The sequence below is a fragment of the Eptesicus fuscus genome, chromosome 11 (assembly GCF_027574615.1).
Source record: "Eptesicus fuscus isolate TK198812 chromosome 11, DD_ASM_mEF_20220401, whole genome shotgun sequence".
Lineage (NCBI taxonomy): Eukaryota > Metazoa > Chordata > Mammalia > Chiroptera > Vespertilionidae > Eptesicus > Eptesicus fuscus.
Window position 1 is genome coordinate 44371526 of NC_072483.1, and position 21198 is coordinate 44392723.

The following is a 21198-nucleotide window of genomic DNA, read 5'->3' on the forward strand; positions in this document are numbered from 1 at the left end:
AATTTTTTAACAATCTTATAAAGTAAGTTTTGTTATTACCTTCATTTTACATATAAGGAAATGAGTCAGAGAGAGGGTAAGTAAAAGTAGAGGACTGGGATTTGAACTCAGGCTCTCTGATTCCAGAGCCCACACTCTTTTTTAAAAAAAAAAATTATTTTTAATTTTTATTGATTTTAGAGAGGAAGGGAGAGGGAGAGATAGAAACATCAATGATGAGAGGGAATCATTGATTGGCTGCCTCCTGCACGCCCCACACTGGGGACTGTGCCTGCAACCTTGACATGTGCCCTTGACCAGACTCGATCCTTCACTCCACAAGCTGACACTCTATCCACCGAGCCAAACCAGCTAGGACAAGAGCCCACACTCTTAACTACTGCATTAGAGTCTCTAGAAAGTAGCCCCATTTCCTTTTTTCCAAATGTTGACTTTTTTCTTGATATTTATTTTAGTTTTCTATCAGGATTCAAATGGGCATGTGCACACACACTGTGTGTATTCGTCAGCCAAGTTAATGTTTTCTAGAATCAAAAATATATCCAAATAGTATTATTTAGGTTAAGAGAAATTTAGTCTAATTGCAGTATAATATCCAAAGGAACTTTTCCTTACTGTTTTTAAGATGCTTTGGCTTCTCATGTTCATGGATCATTTCTTCTTCTTCAGAGATAGCAATATCAACTGTACTACATTCAGAGGAGCTAGATGGCTTTACCTTCTGAAAAGGAAAGTCCCACCAAAAACGTAAACAAAGTTTCATTTACTCACTGTAGTTACAGTTCATCTCATTTTTAGAAATAAGAAAATTTTGCACATGAATACCATTATTAGGTTTAAAAGATTTTAGGCCAGGTTCATGATTAATATTAAAATGCATACATATATCTGTGATTGATGGTATTAAAATTATTTTTAAAATTAATTTATGATAAAATAATTTTTTAAATTTACTTTACTTTTATTTTATTTTTTCCATCACCACTTCAAAAAGAAAAAAACAACAAAAAAGATAAAATACATTTTAAATTAAAATTGACATTCAGTTAATAACACTGTTCTCCCAAATGATGTATAGGCTATCTCCAATTTCCAAAAGGATTTGAGTTACAAAGTTTTCTTGAAGTTATTCACAAAGTTCCCAGGATGCTATTTCAATTAGATGAATAGCATCAGAATAAATCACCCCTTGATGCTAAAGATGGGCAGCAAGGGTGTACTTAGTATTTACTGTAAAATCCAGTCCAGACATTCTTATGTATTTCATCATACAATGGGACTGATGGAGGTTATCCTGAAGCGAAATGAAGAAATGGCACAAGGAAAAGGGTCAATAATAGACCTGGGAAAGTGGTACCAGGACATGCAAAGAGGCTAGTTGCAGAGATTGACATTTCCCCCCACTCTATTCTTAACTGAAGTTTAAGACTGGCTAGGATAAAGGTAGTTGTGGTTTTGTACATGTGATAATAATGCAAATGCAATGCTTGTCCTCTACTTACAATGATTTGCCCACAATGCTTTCTTGCACCTTATTGAAAAGTGGACATACAATTTATCTTTTAAAATGACAAAGATCCCAAAGTTAATAGCATAACAAATAATTTTCTAAGTTTAAAAATTAAGATATGTGTTTAAAACATTTGGAAGAAAACCAATCTTATTTCTTAAAAATTAAGGAAAGCTCCAGTAGAGTATGTAAAAAAGGAAATTATAAATGTTTTGTCCTACTTCTTCCTCTTATGCCCAAAAAATGTCAATTAATATAATTAGGAAGCTTTGTTTGCTTAAGCCTTAATGGTAATTATCAGTAAGACAGTATGGTGCTCAATTTAAAAAATATGTCCAACTGAATATTCCTCTTAAATAAATAAATCATTTTTATAATTTCATTTCTCTTAAATTTTCTTTATTTCTGATTAACTAAAGGCTATAGCCACGCACTGATTTAGAAGTAGACAATAAATAAATTAATATTATATTTAAGTTTTTTAGACTTCTTAAAACCATTGTACCTAAACACTTTGATGTGATTTTTTCCAAACCCCTTTTAGTATGCATTATCTTAAATTTACAAATAAATCAATTAAGATTCAAAATTATATATAATTTATTTTAGTAGAAGATTATTTAATGGCATGAAAAAATAGCCATAATATATTTCTACATAGAGAAAAGTTATAAAACCCAATTTAAATTTTGATGTTATTGTTATAAAATTTAATTACATATTTGTAATTTAAAAGGCTGAAAGTTTAAATACCAAAGAAATGAGAGTATATATCTCTGAATTATCAAATCACATGTGATTTTTATATTTTATTCTTTGGCACTTGGTAGATCAACATCCTAGGTACTCATGGGTTATGTAATCTGGAAAGTGTCTAATTAAATTAAACATGTAACTAAAAACATTCAAATATGTGAACAAATCTATGAGTAGCTAACCAATCAATAGGACCAAATAAGTATGCAGCATAAAGTTCAACATAACCAATTATATTTCATTTCTTCTTTCCTTTACATTTTCATATCACAGACTTTTTAATGAGATTTGGAAAGGAATTTCCAAGAACATCTTTACATGGTGTGCTGTGATAAATAGCAATTTTGCCCAGAGACGGTTGATAGTCAAAGTCTTAAGTAAAGATACAGAATTGTGCTGGAGAGGAATTTTCTCGGGTTTTCTCATAATGGTATTATTATTATTATTATTTTCTAAAAAGAAGAACCTGAGACTGGCTGGTGTAGTTCAGCGGTTGAACATTTGACCCATGAACCAGGAGGTCAAGACCCATGCAAGTTCTGCGGGCTTAATCCCCATTAGGGGGCATATAGGAGGCAGCTGATCAATGATTCTCTCTCATCATTGATGTTTCTCTCTCTCTCTCTCTCTGTCTCTCTCTCTCTCTCTCTGTCCTTCCTCTCTGAAATCAATAAAAACATACTTTAAAATATTTTTAAAAAGGAATCTGAGAGCTCAGCCGGCTTGGCTCAGTGCTTGAGCATTGACCTATGAACCAGGAGGTCACTGTTCAATACCTAGTCAGGGAACATGCCCGGGTTGTGAGCTTGATCCCCAGGGTGGGGCGTGCAGGAAGCAGCGGATCAATGATTTTATCTCATCATTGATGTTTCCATCTCTCTCCCTCCCTCTATGAAATCAATAAAAATAAAAATAAAAAAGGAATCTGAGACTGAGTATGCTAAAGAGTGAAAGTTTCTCTAAAACAAAGATGCCTTTACTAAAAGCTAGAAAGCCTTTGAATAATTGAAATTCAACCCTTTTATAAGGCCAGTTTCAGAAGTTATTGCCCAGAGTGGCTGCCAAGCCAGAAGAGGTTTGGAAGACAAGATGGTGCTGGAGAGTTTGGGGACCTGTAAAGAGACATTCTTTGCCTCTCCCTGGTGTCTATGAGTAATCTGAGAGGAGTCCCTAGTGAGTTCCAATGCAAAAAGCCCACAGTGCCATTGTGACCTAGATAGATTGTAGCTTTCTATTACACTATATCTCCTCTACTAAGACATTATGCAGCTTTCAAATGAAGACAATAAAACTGTATCCCGTAGGATGTATGCATGCATGTGAAAAGCAAGGGAACAGCAATATCTACCCTTCTTTTAATGTGTCCCTATTTTTTGGGTCCAGTTTATAAAGCTGCAAACTGTTCCCAAATCAAACCGTTGGTTTCTCTCTATTCCTTAGTCCAATTTAATTACATACGTTATAAAATACGTTGCAGAAATGAACTGACAAGAATCTTAGAATTTTAGCAAGCAATAATGTATCTTAGCAGTGTTGTAGTCCAATCTCACAATTTAAAGATGCCCAGAAGAGTTTAATGATTTCTCCAGTAGTTCAAATTGATTTTGAAAATTTAGTTTTCTTCAGTACGCTTATCATCACTCCACACTGCCTGTTTATTAATTTGTATAATTTTATAATTATATTATCCAATTTTTGTGAAGTGCTTACTATATTACTGGCATTGTTATATGCACCTCTGTTCTTAATCTTTCTATCTTTTATTATTTTTTATTTTTAAAATATATCTTATTGATTTCAGTGAGGAAGAGAGAGGGAGAGAGATAGAAACATCAATGAGAGAGAATCATTGATTGGCTGCCTCCTGCATGCCCACAGTAGGGATTGAGTCTGCAACACCTGCATGGACCCAGACCTGGAAAAAGAACCATAACCTTTTGATTCATAGGTCAACACTCAACCACTGAGCCAGTATGGCTGGGAAATCTTTCTTTCTATTAGAAATAGAAACAATTTCATCCTCATCTGTAAACTGAAGTTTATAAAGTTTAAACAGCTTGATCAGAATCATAAAATCAGGAGTGAAGAATGCTGTTGCTAGGATTGAATGGGTAATCTAACTCTGAACCTTCAGTGCTGATTCACCTTCTTATCAACAATGCCCTAAGTTAATAATAAGCAATCCAGATATTGAAATATCTTACCTCTTTGCTGCTGCTGTAACCTGACTTGCTCTGAATTTCCTTATTATCCAGATTTTCTATATCAGATTCTCCGGAAGCAATTGGTACTGTTTCAGAAGCACTAGGACTGGGGATAAGTGACTGACTCTCATTTTCAGTGACTGTGGTTTTCTCTGTGCCACTGCTTTTTCCTTTGTCCTTGAGGGCATCTTCAGTGTTGCTCAATTCAGAAAGGGTATGGTCAGAAATATTCTCTTTAACATTTACATTGTCCACTGTGTCCTTGGGAACGTTTAGTCTTTTACATAATATTTTAGAAAGCACATAGCATATTCCTTTTTTAATTCTTGCCATTGCGCGCTGGAGATTTTTGGCTTCTTCATTCTCTCCATGTGTTGCAGCATTGCATGAGCTAAAGGAGCTCACCAAAGCCAGAAACAGGTAAAATATCTAAATGAAGACATAAATGAGGTTAAGCATATCTCATTTTTTGTTTCTCTTTAAACAATAAGAAAATTCTTTAAAATGGCTGACCTGAGATTTGAAAACAGCATATTAACTACAATACTATTCAGTTCTTACTCATCTACAATGGGTCAGGTGCTAGGCTAGAGATTTGTATAGCTAGAGCTCAACTGAAGGTCACAACATTCTATGAAATACTTGTTTCTCTTTTCTAGAGGAAACAGGAAAGTTTTGTAGATGTTACATATCAAAGGCCACACAGATTGAATTCAAGTCTGTCTTATTTCAAAGCTTGTTTTCTTTTACTGAGCCAAGCTACCTCTGACAAGGTGAGAAAATGAATTGCTACTCAAAGTGGCTGACTTCAATTCTACCCCAGATGTATAATGACATCTTCTTGGATTCTGCAAACCCATAAGGAATCTCATTGGGAGGCATCTACTCCTGGTTCTGTGGCCCACATATAATATTTCTTGACCCATGCAAGCATAGGGATTGGGTAGGTTAATTGATTATTTTTAGTAATAATTTTGGCCAAATAAGAAAGAGACAAATGATAGAAAAAATATTATTATTAATACTTGCAAGTTATTAAAACTTCATGATAATATATATTTTGATTTTATTATCACTAAGAAATATGATCTAAGTATGTTCAGTTTTCAGAGAATCAGATTTTTATCTTGTTTATAGTTATAAGGTATAGATGATGTTTTTGGATTCTAGTGTTGAAGATTAACATCAATTGTTCTCTTAGACTTACAGTAATAATTTGAGCATAATTACCTATTATGGAAGTTTCCTCTTCTTTCTTCAGATATATGAGCTTAAGAGTTAGTTCATTTTATGTTTTACATATTATTTTAGAGTGCAAAGTTCAAATGGCATGCATTATGTTTAAGAATATATATGGTAAGTCCTCATTTAACATGATTCACAGGACCTTGAAAACTGTGACTTTAAGTAAAATAACATAAAACCAATTTTAACATAGGCTAATTGGTATAAATAAGAGCTAAGTTCCTACAGCATATTTCTGGTCACAAAACATCACCAACCTTCTAAGTAAAGATCCAAAACATTTCCACTAGTAAACAATAAAATAAATGTGAGCTATACACACATTTAAGAAACATTAATAAAAACAAGTAAGACAATTATTTTCCAACCCGCTTATTCTACTTCAGGGCCATGGATGGGTGGCTGAAACAACATTAAGTGAAATGACATTATTGAAGGAACTGCTGTATATATAACTTATGCAACGTTTTCCTGTCGGTGTTTCTGATTTTTTCAAACATTAAGATCTACTCTTAAAAAAAGTATACTGACAATTAATGTGTATATGAAATAAAATAAGTCTACGAAGCTCTCCAAACACTCATTTGTTAAAACTTCTCTCAGAATTCTATATCTATGTGAAGAGATGAAGTTCTCAGATACTCTAATTACTGTCTTTCTCCTAAATTTACACACCTGAGAAAACATGAACTGCCCACCATGTAGTGTTCAGTCCTAATGGACTGCTTGTACTTCCCTAAACCTATATCTTCATATATATGTAGGAATAAAGTTCAACTAAGACTCAAATGGAAAATTAAAATATTATTGCAAATATTGTCATCACATAGATAATCATAATCTTCGCAATATTTTGGTGGAGCAATAAAAGATGGATGGCTCAAAACTGGAAATTTCTTACAAGTGATAATATCTGAATAATTAACACATTTCCTAGAACCTCCAATGACAGAGTCTCTGAGGGCAAACTGAAAATAAAAAACAACACATAACTGGAAATACAATGATCAAATGCCAATATCCCCCGAGATTCATGTGATTGTTCTCACATGAGGCCTCACTTGACAAGCTCAATGAGTCCTTACCAGTATAGGAACTTCACTATTAGCCTCTCTGTCATTCTCAAAGGACAATAAGTTCAGGATGTAAAAGAGCAAGACCAAATATAATTTAAGGTAGTTGGTTGTTTATTTCTCCTTTACTAAGTGTGCTCTGAACTTAGTAAAATAGCCTGGTCTCTTGAAGGATTAAAAAGGAAAAACAGGATGTATAAATGACCAAAGCTATGGAGGATTGATGACCTCTCCTAATTTGAGGATTAATAAAGAAGGAAGGGGGAAAAACATAAATTATATTATATAAACATAGGGTTATTTTTTTTTTCAGTCACAGTGTTATAATGAGAGTCAAAACACATATTTATTGCTTTTGGGTTAAGAGATGAAAGGTGAAGCAATATATATAAAACAAAACAGTGGGGTCTAACTTATCAGGTTATTATTATTATTTTTAATCTTTTGGGAAATGTACTTAATCTCTATCACTTATGAGAAAAAAGCAAATATTTGAGTCCTGTTTTTCTTCCGTAATAAAATTTTCTTTTATAAGCTATTCCTTTTTCTTAGAAAGAGTAAAAGCTACTTACTCCATTCATGTAGCACTTCAATGACTGGATATTTAAAAGTGAAAGCTTTCTCTCTTAGTTAATGCATAGCAGTTTTGTAGAACAGTGGTTTTCAAACTTTGCTTCACAATTTAATCAGATAAAGATTCCTAAAAAATCCTGATGTCCATGTATCAATAAAATCAGGATCTTTGGGAATGGATCCAAGACATTATATTTTTATTAATTCTTCAGGTAATTTCAATGTACATCAAAGTTTGACAATTAGTGTTATGCATAAGTGATTGTGAAAATCTAATATGCATACAAATCACCTATGGATATTGTTAAACTATAGATTCGGCTCCCATAGGTCAGGGTGGGTTCTGAGAGTCTGCATTGATAACTATCCCTCACATGATGCCAATGCTACTTTGAGTAGCAAGGTTATAAACCAGTTCTATCCAATAGAAATGTGATGCACATCAAATTTTTAATAGCCACATTCATACCATAAACAAAAAGTTAAAATTAATCTACTAACATTTAATTTAACTAAATATATAAAAATATCATTTTAAAATGCAATTAAATAAAAATCTTCTATATATATATAAAACCCTAATATGCAAATAGACCTAATGGTGGAACAAACAACTGGTCACTATGACATGTGCTGACCACCAGGGGGCATGTGTGGAACATGGTGGGCTTCAGTCGCAGCAGGATGGTACAGCAGGTGAGCGGGGCACCAGACCAAGACAAGGTGCCAGTTGCTGTCATGGGGTGAGCCTCTGGTGGTTACTGAAAATTCTTTGCTCCCATGCACCGTGGTCCCACCTGGTGCTCACACCTGCTGCCAGCACTGGCCCTGCTCGCACCCGCTGCCAGCACCCAGCGCCGGTCCCGATCACTCGGCACTGTCAGCAGGTGCGAGTGGTGGCTGCTGGTCCAAGTGCCCCTCAGGGCTTCTCCACCAACCCCTGCTCATGAGGGGTGTTCGGGGCTGGCACTGGCTGCCACTCACATCCACTGATGGCGCCGGGCCCTCTCGTACCCGCTGCTGGTGCCAGCCCCTATCGCCCAGCGCTGTCATCGGGTGTGAGCAGGGCCAGAGCCATCAGCCCGTGGGAGTCACAGTGGCAGGAGTGGGGTTGCTGACAAACAGGGGACAGGGGGCCGTGGTGGGAGGGGCCGGGCAGGGGTACGGAGGATGGGCCAAGACCTGCCCCTGTGCCCACCGCAGCCTCACGGCCCACAGTTACTTTCAAGATGCACGAATTCATGCACCAGGCCCCTAGTTATTAATCAAGTAATTTACATACATTTTTGGATAAGACTTAAAATCCAGTGGATAGTTTTACACTTGGGGCATACCTCAAATTAAAGCACTCATATTTCAACCTATCAAGAGCCACATGTGGCTACGTGGCACCACATTGGGCAGCACAGTTATAGACCATTGGATCCCATGAATCCACGTCATGGAAATATTAGACTATATTACATCAGTCTTCTAAGGAAAATTTAAAAGCATGGCTTACTTACCAAAAAGTTTCCAATTAAAATGACCATCATGTAAAAAGGAACACAACTGACTTGGCCTGCTATGTCAAAGCAATCCCATAGAGTCTCTATCCACTCTCCACAGAGAATCCGGAACACATTCAGAAAGGAGTGGAAAAAGTCCATCATGTGCCAGCGTGGAAGTTGGCAGTCTTTGTCTAAGTTGTAGACATATGCTTTGTAATACAAACCAAACAGCCTGGTGCCGACCACAGCAGAGAAGAACAGGAATGTGAACAACAGCAGGATCAAGTCACTCAGGGCCGCCAGTGAATTTGTAAGAGTCAGCTTCAGAATCTCAAATGTTGGCCAGTATTTCCCCAACTTGAAAATTCGCAACTAATAGAGCAATGTAAAAAACAGGAATAAGAAACAAAATACAAAAAAACGTGGTTATTATTTATTATGTTATACATTTAAAATCTGTATCAGCAATATACATATTCAAATATATAGTATTTAATGTAATATTCAGTTTTGAACATTTTAATATTAACCACTAACAATTCACTTTATGAATAATTCTTAATACAAAGCATACATATTCTATAACTATTTACACACAATTCATACATATTGATCTGTCAATGCCCATTCAATATTACTCTATATTTACTCTAGCTATATGTTTTAATATCTGGTAGGGCAACTGTCCCTTCTGTTTTGCTTTTCACACTATATCAGGTATTTTCCCACATTCTGACATGTAGATGATATTGAAAAAAACCTGTCATTTTCCACTGAATTCCATTGAAGGTTCTATTGTGTGTTTTCCTTTTAAAGAAACACATTAAAGACCAAACACAACATTTAGTTTGAATATTTCCCTTCTTTTCACTAATTTTTTAAATTGGTACAGCACAGATTACCTTAACATTTTAGCCACCATAGCACAATGAACTTAGTCATCTAAAATCCACACATCATTTTTATGTGCACTATCTACTTTCCTTAACCTTTCCTAGTATATGTGTGGCTTTCTGGATTCAAGAGCAGGACTTTACATTTATCCAAGTAAAACTTAATCATCTTTTATTCATTCTTTTACTAGCCTTTCAGATATTTTGATCCAATCTTTGATCACATTTTCTGCATTTCCCAGTCTTGTTTCTTACATAAACTTGATAACTACATCTTGATATTTTTCTCTCAGTCATTAGAAAAGTTTATGGACGAGGATTAAAACAGGTTGCTCTTGATTCCTGCTTCATTCCTTCAACTTGTTGCCAGAATGTGACAATATATTACTTATCAAATGCTTAATATTTCCATAAATACCATTCTAATAACATTATTACCTTATCTAGTTTTCTGATTCTTACCATCAATCTTCTTTGCATACATACTGATTCTGACAATAATTTTTATAAGAACATTCTGCTGGCCTGATTGCTGTTATATAAAGTTTTCTGCCCTGCATTTAGAAATACCTGGTTCCAGTTCCTTAGTTACACATGGACATTCAGCTTCTGGGGCTCTTCATTACCTTGCTCCTTGAAGCTGGCCCAGGACCCCTGGCCCTGCTTCCTAGAACTACATCTCAAATTTGCTACATACTAGTATATGGCTTATTTCCTTGAATGCTTTGGTTAAATAATAGTATTAGAGACTGCATACTTTTTCCCGAGGCAGTATTAACTCATGTAATAGTCCAAATGTCCCAATGGTATTTCTATTACTATTCTTTCATTTTATGCTTGAGAAAACTGAGATAAATTTTCATAAAATAAAATTTAGATCTTGGATTCTACTTACCACCCTGAATAATCGAAAAATATCCAGTCCATGAATATTCGCTAGAAAAAGTTCTGCTAAACCAAGGAACACAATTATACTATCATAAATATTCCAGCCTACTTGGAAATACCCATATGGATGCATGGCAATTATTTTAAAAATCATTTCTGTTGTGAAAATTCCAATAAAAACCTAAATAAAAACAAAACACATGGATGAGAACATGATTGCAATGGCTCTTTGGAACCCTCATGCACAGAAACTGTATCTTTTTAAAGCCACAATCCTCACAGTTCTGTCTATTACAATAGACTCATATGTTTTATTTAATAATCTAATATTAAACACTGTATACAAAATCATCAATTACTTTTTAAAGCAAGTCTGGAAGAAAATAAAAGAATATTTGTGGGTAAAAAATCTTTTCGTTTTGAATAGTTTCCTTTGGTATATGGGATATTTGTTAAGATATTTAATTTTTCAACTTGCAAAAGATTAAAAGAAGTACATATATGATCCATAAATAAACAGAATGAAGCTATGAAAACTGTCTTTTGAAAATTATATTGGAAGAAATAACTAAATTGTGGTTTTGGTATCAAGTAAATGTATAATTCAAAATTGGTAGCAAAATGACTGTTTGTATGAATACCAACCAACTAACCAATAACAACTTAATAAAAGGGAAAAAAATTAAACACTATATATTTGCTTGAATGTGACTTGTCTTTAAATTCATAGAAATCTGTTTTGCCTTTTGCATTGTATGGGATGAAAAAGATAGGTGGATCCCAACAATACCTTGCAAAGGATAAGCTCCAATCTAAGGCAAAGACAGGTGGTGAGAGCAGACAGGGTCAGGTGCAGTTGTAGTCAGGATTCAGAATCAGGTGTCAGTGAAGAACGTGTGTCTGTTATTTGACTTCTACCCTATTTCTGATCTATGGGGATATGGTACCCAAGAGAAGGTATACTTGGAAAAGGAGAGGAAAGGGATAATTTCCACTTAACATGCCTGCTAAGCAGCTGGCGAGAAATCACAAATTTAAATGACAGATTTTTAAACTCTAGGTATAAACCTATTCATTGTTAAGAACATTTACAAAGCAGGGCTGGGGTCGGTGAAGTGGGGAAGCATGAACACAATACTTTATCTTGTGCTTATATAATGCATTTCCAACATATTAAAGTTATAGAATAAAATAATGGAATAATGACAACTAAAGAAAATTGAAATTGCAAATGAAAGTAACATAGAATAAGAGCCTTACCAGGTTTCCAATGCTGAGAACATTGGATGTGGCTGCACTCATTGGATAACATTCCATGGCCAAAAAATATATGTTTAGAATTATGCATATAGTGAGAAAAAGATCAGTAAATGGATGCATCATAATCACATGGACAAACTCTTTCAACTTTACCCAACAGGGAGAACAATTCCAAATCAAGAAAATTTTAGCAAATTTATACCAACACAATGGACATCTCTTCTGAGATTTTTTATGCTCTGCAATGAAAGAATAGTAAAGTAAAACTTTAGAAAATTGCCTAAGTATAACTAATAGGAAATGTTGACTTTTGCATGTACTAGCAAAAAGAGGTTTGAAACTAGACTTCTGATTTGGAATTAGCAAAAAAAGAGAAATATTTTATACTAATAAGCAGAACAAAGTAAATTTCCTCTATTTTTTTCATGGAAGCTGAATTAGACAAATGAAAATGAGACCAACTGTCTAGTGGAAGAAAAACATAAGAGTATCTGTCAAAAAAACAAATATGGAATATAGCTGAGAGCATTATGATTTATAATTCCTAGATTTATATACTTTACAAAATAATGCCCTTTAATATTGGCATAATAATGAGTTACTGGTTGTATGTAAAGCAGAATCAATATAGAGAGGACCTTAATATATTAATTAATATATATACATAGATACATAGATACATATATACATATACATACACACACACACACACACACACACATTCAAGCTTTATTTTTAGTTACAAGTAGCCACTACTATGACACTTTCAATGTTAAAAATAATTATTTGGCCCTCTAGTAACCCTTTCCAATGTTTAAAACATTATGTTTATGGAATTTTTCTAAATTGTTCATCCTAATATTCTCAAGTTATTCCTTAAATTTTAGTTATCATATAAAATTCTGAAGTCATTATAAAATTTCTTTAAAAGTGAATCTTATGAATAGTACCTTTCATAGTATCTAAATAATTTTTACTTTACCTTCTTCATGTCTGATAGTAGCATCATCCAACATATCCAAAGAAGTGATCATAGAAGTTGGTGATCTTTTCTTCATTTCTATTTGTGTGGTCTTGGCCTAAAAAGAAATTTGATGAGTATAATACTGGCTTCTTCCCAAGATTATAACTATAAAAAGGTTTACAACCTCTTCAAATATGCTGATTTTTACTTCCAGAAGCTTTTCATTTTTTTTTTTTGGAAAATACGTATAACTTGCAACTTGACAAAATAATTGTATCCTATGAAGTCAACTATAAAAAGAGTAAATCAGAGAGTGATATTGGTATTACCCATATTTGACAAATAATTCAATGTATAGTTTAGGATTATTGTGAAATATCCAGTTGGTAAGCATGCTATTGAATAGCAACAGTGTTCCTCTAACACAGGGATGGGGAATGTCTGGCCCCTGAGCCATATAAGGCCCATGAAATTATTTGATCTGGCCCTGCCAAGGCATTAGGAGTGAGCTAATTAAATGTTTTACAAAATACAGCAGGCTAATTTTTAAGTTGATAATTTTGTATGACCCGTGAATGATGTTATAAACATCCAAATGACCCTTGACAGAAAAAAGGTTCCCCACCCCTGCTCTAACATCTTAAATTTCTTTCCTTGAGACTTTGTTAACAATATAACTTTGCAAATTCTCTTGACAAAATAAAAATGACTTGGTTTTGTAACAATGAAATAAGTCTGGAAGAATATCAAGTAATAGATAAATTTTTTAAAATTGCATTGTTAGAACATATATGATAATTCTACAAAGGAATCACTTCTTTCTGTCTCTCATGTCTCTTGAATAACAGTTTTAAGGTACCCTCTGCTTTGCTGATGTGGCTACATAGGCTTAAAAAGCATCCTTGCATTGAAAAGGCACTCACAACTCCTAACGTTGATGTGGAGATTATAACTTCTACACAATCAGTATCACAAATATAGCTCAAGATGTTTCTAGTGACCATGTATAAACTTTGTAATTGGATTTAAACTGTTAAGAAATTCATAATGGGTAATGATATTACACCATAGATTTCCCAAGAGTTTTCACATTTGGCACACACAGAGAATAATAATATTTATCGATTTGTTAACTTGGGATAAATAGGTGAAGCTACTCTTGGATAGAAGTAACTATCCATGTTTAAAAAGCAGAGTCAATATAGAGAGGACCTTAATATGTTAATTACATATATATATGTATTATATATATACATATTATGTAATACCCATATATATGTAATTACATATACACTGTTTGGAATACTCCCACCTTAACACTGAGGGAATCAGTAGTTGAGACTCACCAATAACCCACACATAATACACTCAGGTTGGCAGTTCTGCTGTGGTCTATCTGAAGAGGCATAATAGATATGAAAGGAATCGCATTCATCTCACTCAGTACCAGTCAAATCCCCTCTAATTTCACATATAGTGGTGAAAACCTGTTGTATTTCATACTGAGTTCCACTGGCAGATTCTGCAGGTCTACAAATCTTGGTTTCCTCCCCACCCCCTTCTTTTAACTCAAAAAGTAAGCTAAAAACTGAGGATGCCACGTTAATGTATTTACTTAAACTATGATTATTTAAGAAATTATTTTAGCTGACATAAAATTACATAAAATATAAGTTATAAATTATACAATTCCAAATTTCCGTGAAATAAAAAAATACATAAGCATACCTTTTTCCTGTTATTAAGATCTGACAAGAATTTCCCAAGTGTATCTTCATGAAGATGACACTTTGGTGACATAGGGAATAATATCTTTCACTATGCTTTTAATATAGAGAAATTACTTCCCATAGAGCTATTTCTTGCAGTGACAATAATTCATGGAATCACACCAAAGAGCAAGTCAGTAAAGACAGCCTTCTGCGTGTGGAATGGAAAGATGGAGTGGGGAGAATAACAATGTTATTGTTGGTATAGTCAATGCCAAATTTCTACTAATGTGGGTTGAATATGGATGTATTTTAGAATACAAAATGAACAAATTGAGCTAAAAATATTAAATGAACACCCACATGTGGGCCAACTCTTGAGGCTACAGCTATTTATAATGCAAATTGAGAGGATTATAACAGTAACTCCTTTTTGGAAGTTTAAGAGTTAATAAGGGCATATGCCTGAATTTCAGACAATTCAATGTCAAAATTAGACTGGGAAAAGGAACTATGTTTCTCATAACTGGTTTAAATTTTCTCTGGAGGGAGGAGTGAATAAGGAAGAAAGAACATAGTCATATTTCTGGCATTAAGCAACAAATACCTGAAGTGTTCATCTTGGGCTCAGACTTTCTCTCTTTACTGCAGCCACACTGACCCTGTTTTCTCTCCCTATATAGCATGATCATTCCTCAGATCTCAACTCAAGTAACAGTTCATCATAAAAACTTTTTCTGATTCAGAGAAATGCTTTATTAGTCTCTCAAAGCAGCATATTTCTCTCTTTATAGCTACACGTGTTTTTTTCTTGGAGATAACAATAAAGTCAACCACCAGAAACCCAATATTCAGCTTCAACAATTAACACTATGCCCTTCATTTATAATATATTATTCATCCAACTTTCTTTCTGAAAGATTTAAAATCAAATTTTAAACATTTTTCTTATTTTTTAATTATAGTTGACATTCAATATTATATTCTAATAGTTTCAGGTACACAGCTTAGTGGTTAGACATTTACATAATTTACAAAGTGATCACTTTTTAAATCTAGTACCCACCTGGCACCATAGTTATTACAATAGTATTAACCACTAGAGGCCCGTTGCACGAAATTCGTGCACGGAGAGGGTGGGTGTCCCTCAGCCCAATCTGGGACCCCTCGAGGGATGTCCAACTGCCCATTTAGGCCCGATCCCCAACTGCCCGTTTAGGCCCGATCCCAGTGGGATCGGGCCTAAACGGGCAGTTGGACATCCCTCTCACAATCCAGGACTGCTGGCTCATAACTGCTCGCCTGCCTGCCTTCCTGATTGCCCCTAATCGCTTCTGCCTGCCAGCCTGATCACCCCCTAACCACTCCGCTGCCAGCCTGATTGATGCCTAACTGCTCCCCTGCCAGCCTGTTTGCCCCCAACTTCCCTCCTCTGCCGGCCTGGTCACCCCTAACTGCCCTCCCCTGCAGGGTTGATTGCCTCCAACTTCCCTCCCTTGCAGGCATGGGTCCCTCTCAACTGCCCTCCCTTGCAGGCCTGGTGCCTCCCAACTGCCCTCTCCTGCTGGCCATCTTGTGGTGGCCATCTTGTGTCCACTTGGGGGCAGGATCTTTGACCACATGGGGGCATCTATATTGTATGTTGGAGTGATGATCAATCTGCATATTACTCTTTTATTAGATAGGTTAGAGGCCTGGTGCAGGGGTGGGGGCCAGCTGGTTTGCCCTGAAGGGTGTCCTGGATCAGGATGGGGGTTCCCTTGGGGCGTGGGGTGGCCTGAGCAAGGGGCCTGTGGTGGTTTGCAGGCCAGCCACGCCCCCTGGTGACCCAAGAGGAGGCCCTGGTATCTGGGATTTATTTACCTTCTACAATTGAAACTTTGTAGCCTGGAATGGAGCCAAGCCTCCTGCTTGCTCTGTGGCCAGCAGCCACTTCTGTTGGGGTTAATTCCCCTTCTATAATTGAAACTTTGTAGCCTTAAGCGGAGGCCTGGGCCTGGCCAGGGTGTGCGGAAAGCTTTGCTTTCTCCATTGCCGGGGGCAACCCTGGCCTGCTCTCTCCAGCTCCGTGGCTGCCGCCATTTCTGTTAAGATTTGTTTACCTTCTATAATTGAAACTTTGTAGCTTGAGTGGAGGCTTAGGCCTAGCAAGGGCAGGCGGAAAGCTTGGCTTCCTCTGTTGCCTGGGAAACCTTGCTCTCTCTGGCTATAGCCATCTTGGTTGGGTTTATTTGCATACTCACCCTGATTGGCTGGTGGGCGTGGCTGGTGGGCGTGGCTTAGGCATAGCGAAGGTGTGGTCAATTTTCATATTACCCTTTTATTAGGTAGGATACTTGCTATGCTATACCTTACATCCCCATGACTATTCTGTAGCTACCAATTTGTACTTAATCCTTTCACCTTTTTTTACCCAGCCCTCCAACACCTCTCCCATCTGGCTACATCTGTTTCTGTTTTGTTTGTTCATTTATTTTGTTCTTTAGATTTCACATATAAGATAAACCACGTGACAAAGCATTTGTCTTTCTCTGACAGAATAAGCTTTTTAAGAAACATAATCACAACACCATTATCGTCAGCAGCAAAATTAGTAATTTCTTAACCTTTTGCACTCGGCTGTCGAGTGTGACTTGACATGGTTAGCATTAGAATAAAGGAATCGAGAAAAAAGCAAGCGAGTGCAAAGGGTTAATATTATCCAATACCCAGACCATGCTCAATTTTCTTTCATTGATCAGAAACATTCTATTTTAGTTGATTTGTTCCAATAAAAATATAAATAAGATCTATATATTGCATTTGTTGATGTCCATTGACTATATTGAGATTTTAATTTATTTTTTCTTATGTGATTTATTTGTTGATGATACTTGTTCACTTATACTGTAGAATTCTCCACATTCTTTGTTTGACAGATTATGCCCACTTAGTGTAATTTAATCTGTTCTTCTCTCTCCTACTGTCCCTGGAAAAAGATAGATCTAGAGGCTTATTAGACTTAGCTCAAATTTTGGAAAATAATTTATTGTATGTGGTGTTTTATGTTTTCTATTTCATAACATCAGGAAAGACATAATGACTAGTGGTCCTAGAGTTACAATTTTCTGTCATGATAATTTTATAGTCTATCTCCCCACTAGTTCATTAGCTTCATGAAGATAGGTACTATATTTGTATCTATTCAAGTTTATTTTTTATCTTCAGTGTTTTGTACAATGCCTGGCACACAGCAGATGGACAATAATGTGTTATTTAACTGGATAGATGAGTTACAGAAATGACAGTTTAGATGGGGAAATAATTTGAAAATATTTATAATCCTGCAGTTGTATATGTCTGATTCTTTTCCTGAGGTTTTGCGGTAACTGACAATTTATAGAAAAGATTTCAAATTGTGCAATTGATGGAATAATAATGTTTCAGCATTGAAACAATTAAGTAAAGTAGTGAACAATAGGCTCTCTTCCTATGTATTGAGAAATCAAATACTAATAATTATAGATTTATTGCAACTGGAACTCCTCAATGAGGATTACATTTGATGATTCATGGAGACACTCATGTGTCTGGTACATAGTTGATGACCAATAAGCATTATTTGTTATTATTGTTATTATTTTAAACTTCCCTAAAACGGGATATAGTCAGTGACTTAGAGTTTTATGTTGATGAAGTATTCTCCATATGAACTGCTGTGCCTTTTTGCGTTTGTTTTCTTGTGTTCCCTATAATTAGTCATTAACATTTTTCAGTTGCTTAGTATATTCTGAGAAGTGCCAAGCACTTAACATGAATTTATTGCACTTGAATCTTATAACAACCTATGCGACAGATGCATACTATAGATTTTTACATATTACAGATAAAGAAGCTGAAGTTTAGAAAAATTAACGGAATTGGCAATACTTCCATTAATTGACTAAAATGGACTGAAAAACTGAGCTGTTAGCCAATATGATCTTTTGCTTTCCTGTAATGTGAGAATATGAAGCATCTAAATACTCTCCCGATAATACCAACATTGGAATCTGACTAGTCTTCATTCAGATGGGTCACCTAAAGTGTCCTCAGTATGTTCCATGTTAAGTTCTCCCTCCAGTGTTTTCTTATGTATAAATCAAAAAGAAAAGAAATCCTGTGAAAATGTTTTTCACTCTCACTTCCTGGAAAACCTTTGCATGACAAAATGTTCTAGTACTCCTCCAAGAAAAGAAATCCTTTACAATTGGAAACTTTAATTAAAATCAGAAAGGCTTTGTGTGACCCAAAGCCGCCAAATGAATGAGGATATTGGAAAATTAGGAAATAATCCAAGTTCTTAAGCAGAGTTAATAGGGCATCTCATCCTGGGATAAGAGCAGTATTGTGCTCTTGGATACATTTGTGTGTTGCCCTTGACATTTGAAATGTCACTTCAAAAGAAATTACACATTCAACATATCATTCAGACGGTAATCATTCAATCTTAAGGATCCAAGACTCATTTCTAGAAACAGAAAGCTTTTGTAATTTGTTTTTCTGTGACTTCCTCATGGGTGATATAATGGCTATACTCAATAGCCTCTTTTTATACATGTTTTCTTCATATGGTGTATAATTGCTTCTTGTTTCAATGGTATGTGTGTTATGGACCATGTAGACATAAGTATCCTATATAATAAAGAATTAATATACTAATTAGACCGAACAGCAGAACGACCTTCCAGACGAAGCCACAGCTGCGAGGGCTGAGCCCCTTGCATGAAATTTGTGCATCGGGCCTCTAGTCTATTAATAAGTTGTCATTTGGTATGATCCTGCATCATGTCACCCAGGCCCCACTACTTGGAATAATGACTTTCCTAGAGCTTCTTTATTGATAACTAGAGGCCTGGTCACAAAATTCATGCACAAGTAGGGTCCCTAGGCTTGGAAGCAATCAGGGCTGATAGGGGCCTTCTGGTTGCTTGCCAGGGCCTTCCTTCTCCAGCTGCTAGCCGCCAGCTGCTGACCTGGGCCTTCCTTTGTTCTGCCCTGCCCCCTGATGGTCAGCGCACATCATAATAAGCAATTGAATTCCCGGTGTCCCGGCCAAACTCCTGAAGGGACATTTTGCATATTAGCCTTTTATATATAGGGACTAGAGGCCCGGTGCACGAAATTCATGCACGGGGAGGGGGGTTGTCCCTCAGCCCAGCCTGCACCCTCTCCAATCTGGGACCCCTTGAAGGATGTCTTACTGCCGGTTTACAGGGATCGGGCCTAAACTGGCAGTCGGACATCCCTCTTGCAATCCGGGACTGCTGGCTCCTAACTGCTCACCTGCTTGCCTGCCTGCCTGCCAGCCTGCTTGTCCCCAACTGCCCCCTGCCACTGGCCTGCTCACCCCCAATTGCCCCCCGCCAGTCTGATCACCCCCAACTGCCCCCCCGTGCCAGTATGCTCGCCCCCAACTGCCTCCCCTGCCGGCCTGCTCACCCCCAACTGCCTCCCCTGCCGGCCTGCTCACCTCCACCGTCCCTCCCCACTTGCCTGCTTGCCCCCAACTGCCCCCCTCCTGGCCTGCTCACTCCAAACTGCCCCCCACCGGCTGTCCTGATCACCTCCAACTGAACCCCACTGACGGCCTGCTCGCCCCCAACTGGCCACCTTGCTGGTCTGCTTACCCCCAATGGCCCCACCACCCACCAGCCTGATCACCCACAACTGCTGTCCCATCCTGGCCTGATCAGCCACAACTGCCCTCCCCTCTTGGCCTCTAACCGCCTCTACCTAGGCCCTGCCACCATGGCTTTGTCCAGAAGAACGTCCGGAAGGTCTCCTGGAAGGTCTCCCAGTCTAATTAGCATATTACCCTTTTATTAGTATAGATGACTTGATAAAAAGGATTACATATGTAGGTAAGTTAACATTTTCCCCTTTATGACTCAGAAGGAAACTTTAGTATCCATGAACCTCCTAGCCAGTTTTACTAGGCATTTCAATTAGTGTCGGAGCATATATCTTGACCCTTTACTTTTCCCCATCTCTCCTATATTGAGGAGATAGAAGGCCTAAGCAGTCAGAGACAGGACCTTGGGGGAGGGAGAAGAATGAGGAAGTCCTTGAATAACAGGACCTTACAGATGTGAACAGGATAAAGCTTTCTGACTGTACCACAGAGACAAACAAAAGGATCTAGAACTGACCCTAGCTAGGTGGAATTGCTAAGCAACCCAGCTGGGCGGGAAAAGAAGGGCACATGGGAAACATGAGCTTTAAAATGCATGGATGTTGCTAAGACAGGCAGCTTGCAGATAACCAATCATAGGGATGTTGCTAAGGCGGGATTATTTGAAAGCACCAATTAGGATCTAGCAAAGCATGTATCTACCCTACACAAAGAAGAACACACTCTTCTCTTCTCTCTCTAGCTTCTATGGCAGAGGATAGCTTACTCTCTACCCTTGTGGCTTATGGCTGTGTGGGACTCCACACAAGGACTAATGGACTTTAATTAGCTTGGATGCTGAACTACAACATGGAATGGAAGCTCTGAGCACTGGCCTACTTTTCGAACCCCAGATGCACCTTTTCCAGGACTGGCTTGGGGTGCATGGAACTTTGGAACCTGAGACAAAGAAGCTTCACGAGTAACCTGCTTTGGGCCCC

The 21198-nt window shown here is 36.8% G+C and overlaps 1 protein-coding gene across 1 annotated transcript in view; it reads right to left on the reverse strand.

Annotated features, from left to right (window-relative positions):
- The window catches only part of SCN7A (sodium voltage-gated channel alpha subunit 7), an 82730-nt gene that overhangs the window by 20180 nt on the left and 41352 nt on the right, over positions 1-21198 (reverse strand). The window contains exons 11-16 of the mRNA XM_008138613.3: positions 12875-12971; positions 11893-12131; positions 10640-10813; positions 8867-9223; positions 4471-4899; positions 616-721 (exon numbers count right to left, since the gene is read on the reverse strand). Coding sequence (XP_008136835.3) covers positions 616-721; positions 4471-4899; positions 8867-9223; positions 10640-10813; positions 11893-12131; positions 12875-12971 — 1402 coding nt within the window. The remainder of the gene's footprint in view (positions 1-615; positions 722-4470; positions 4900-8866; positions 9224-10639; positions 10814-11892; positions 12132-12874; positions 12972-21198) is intronic.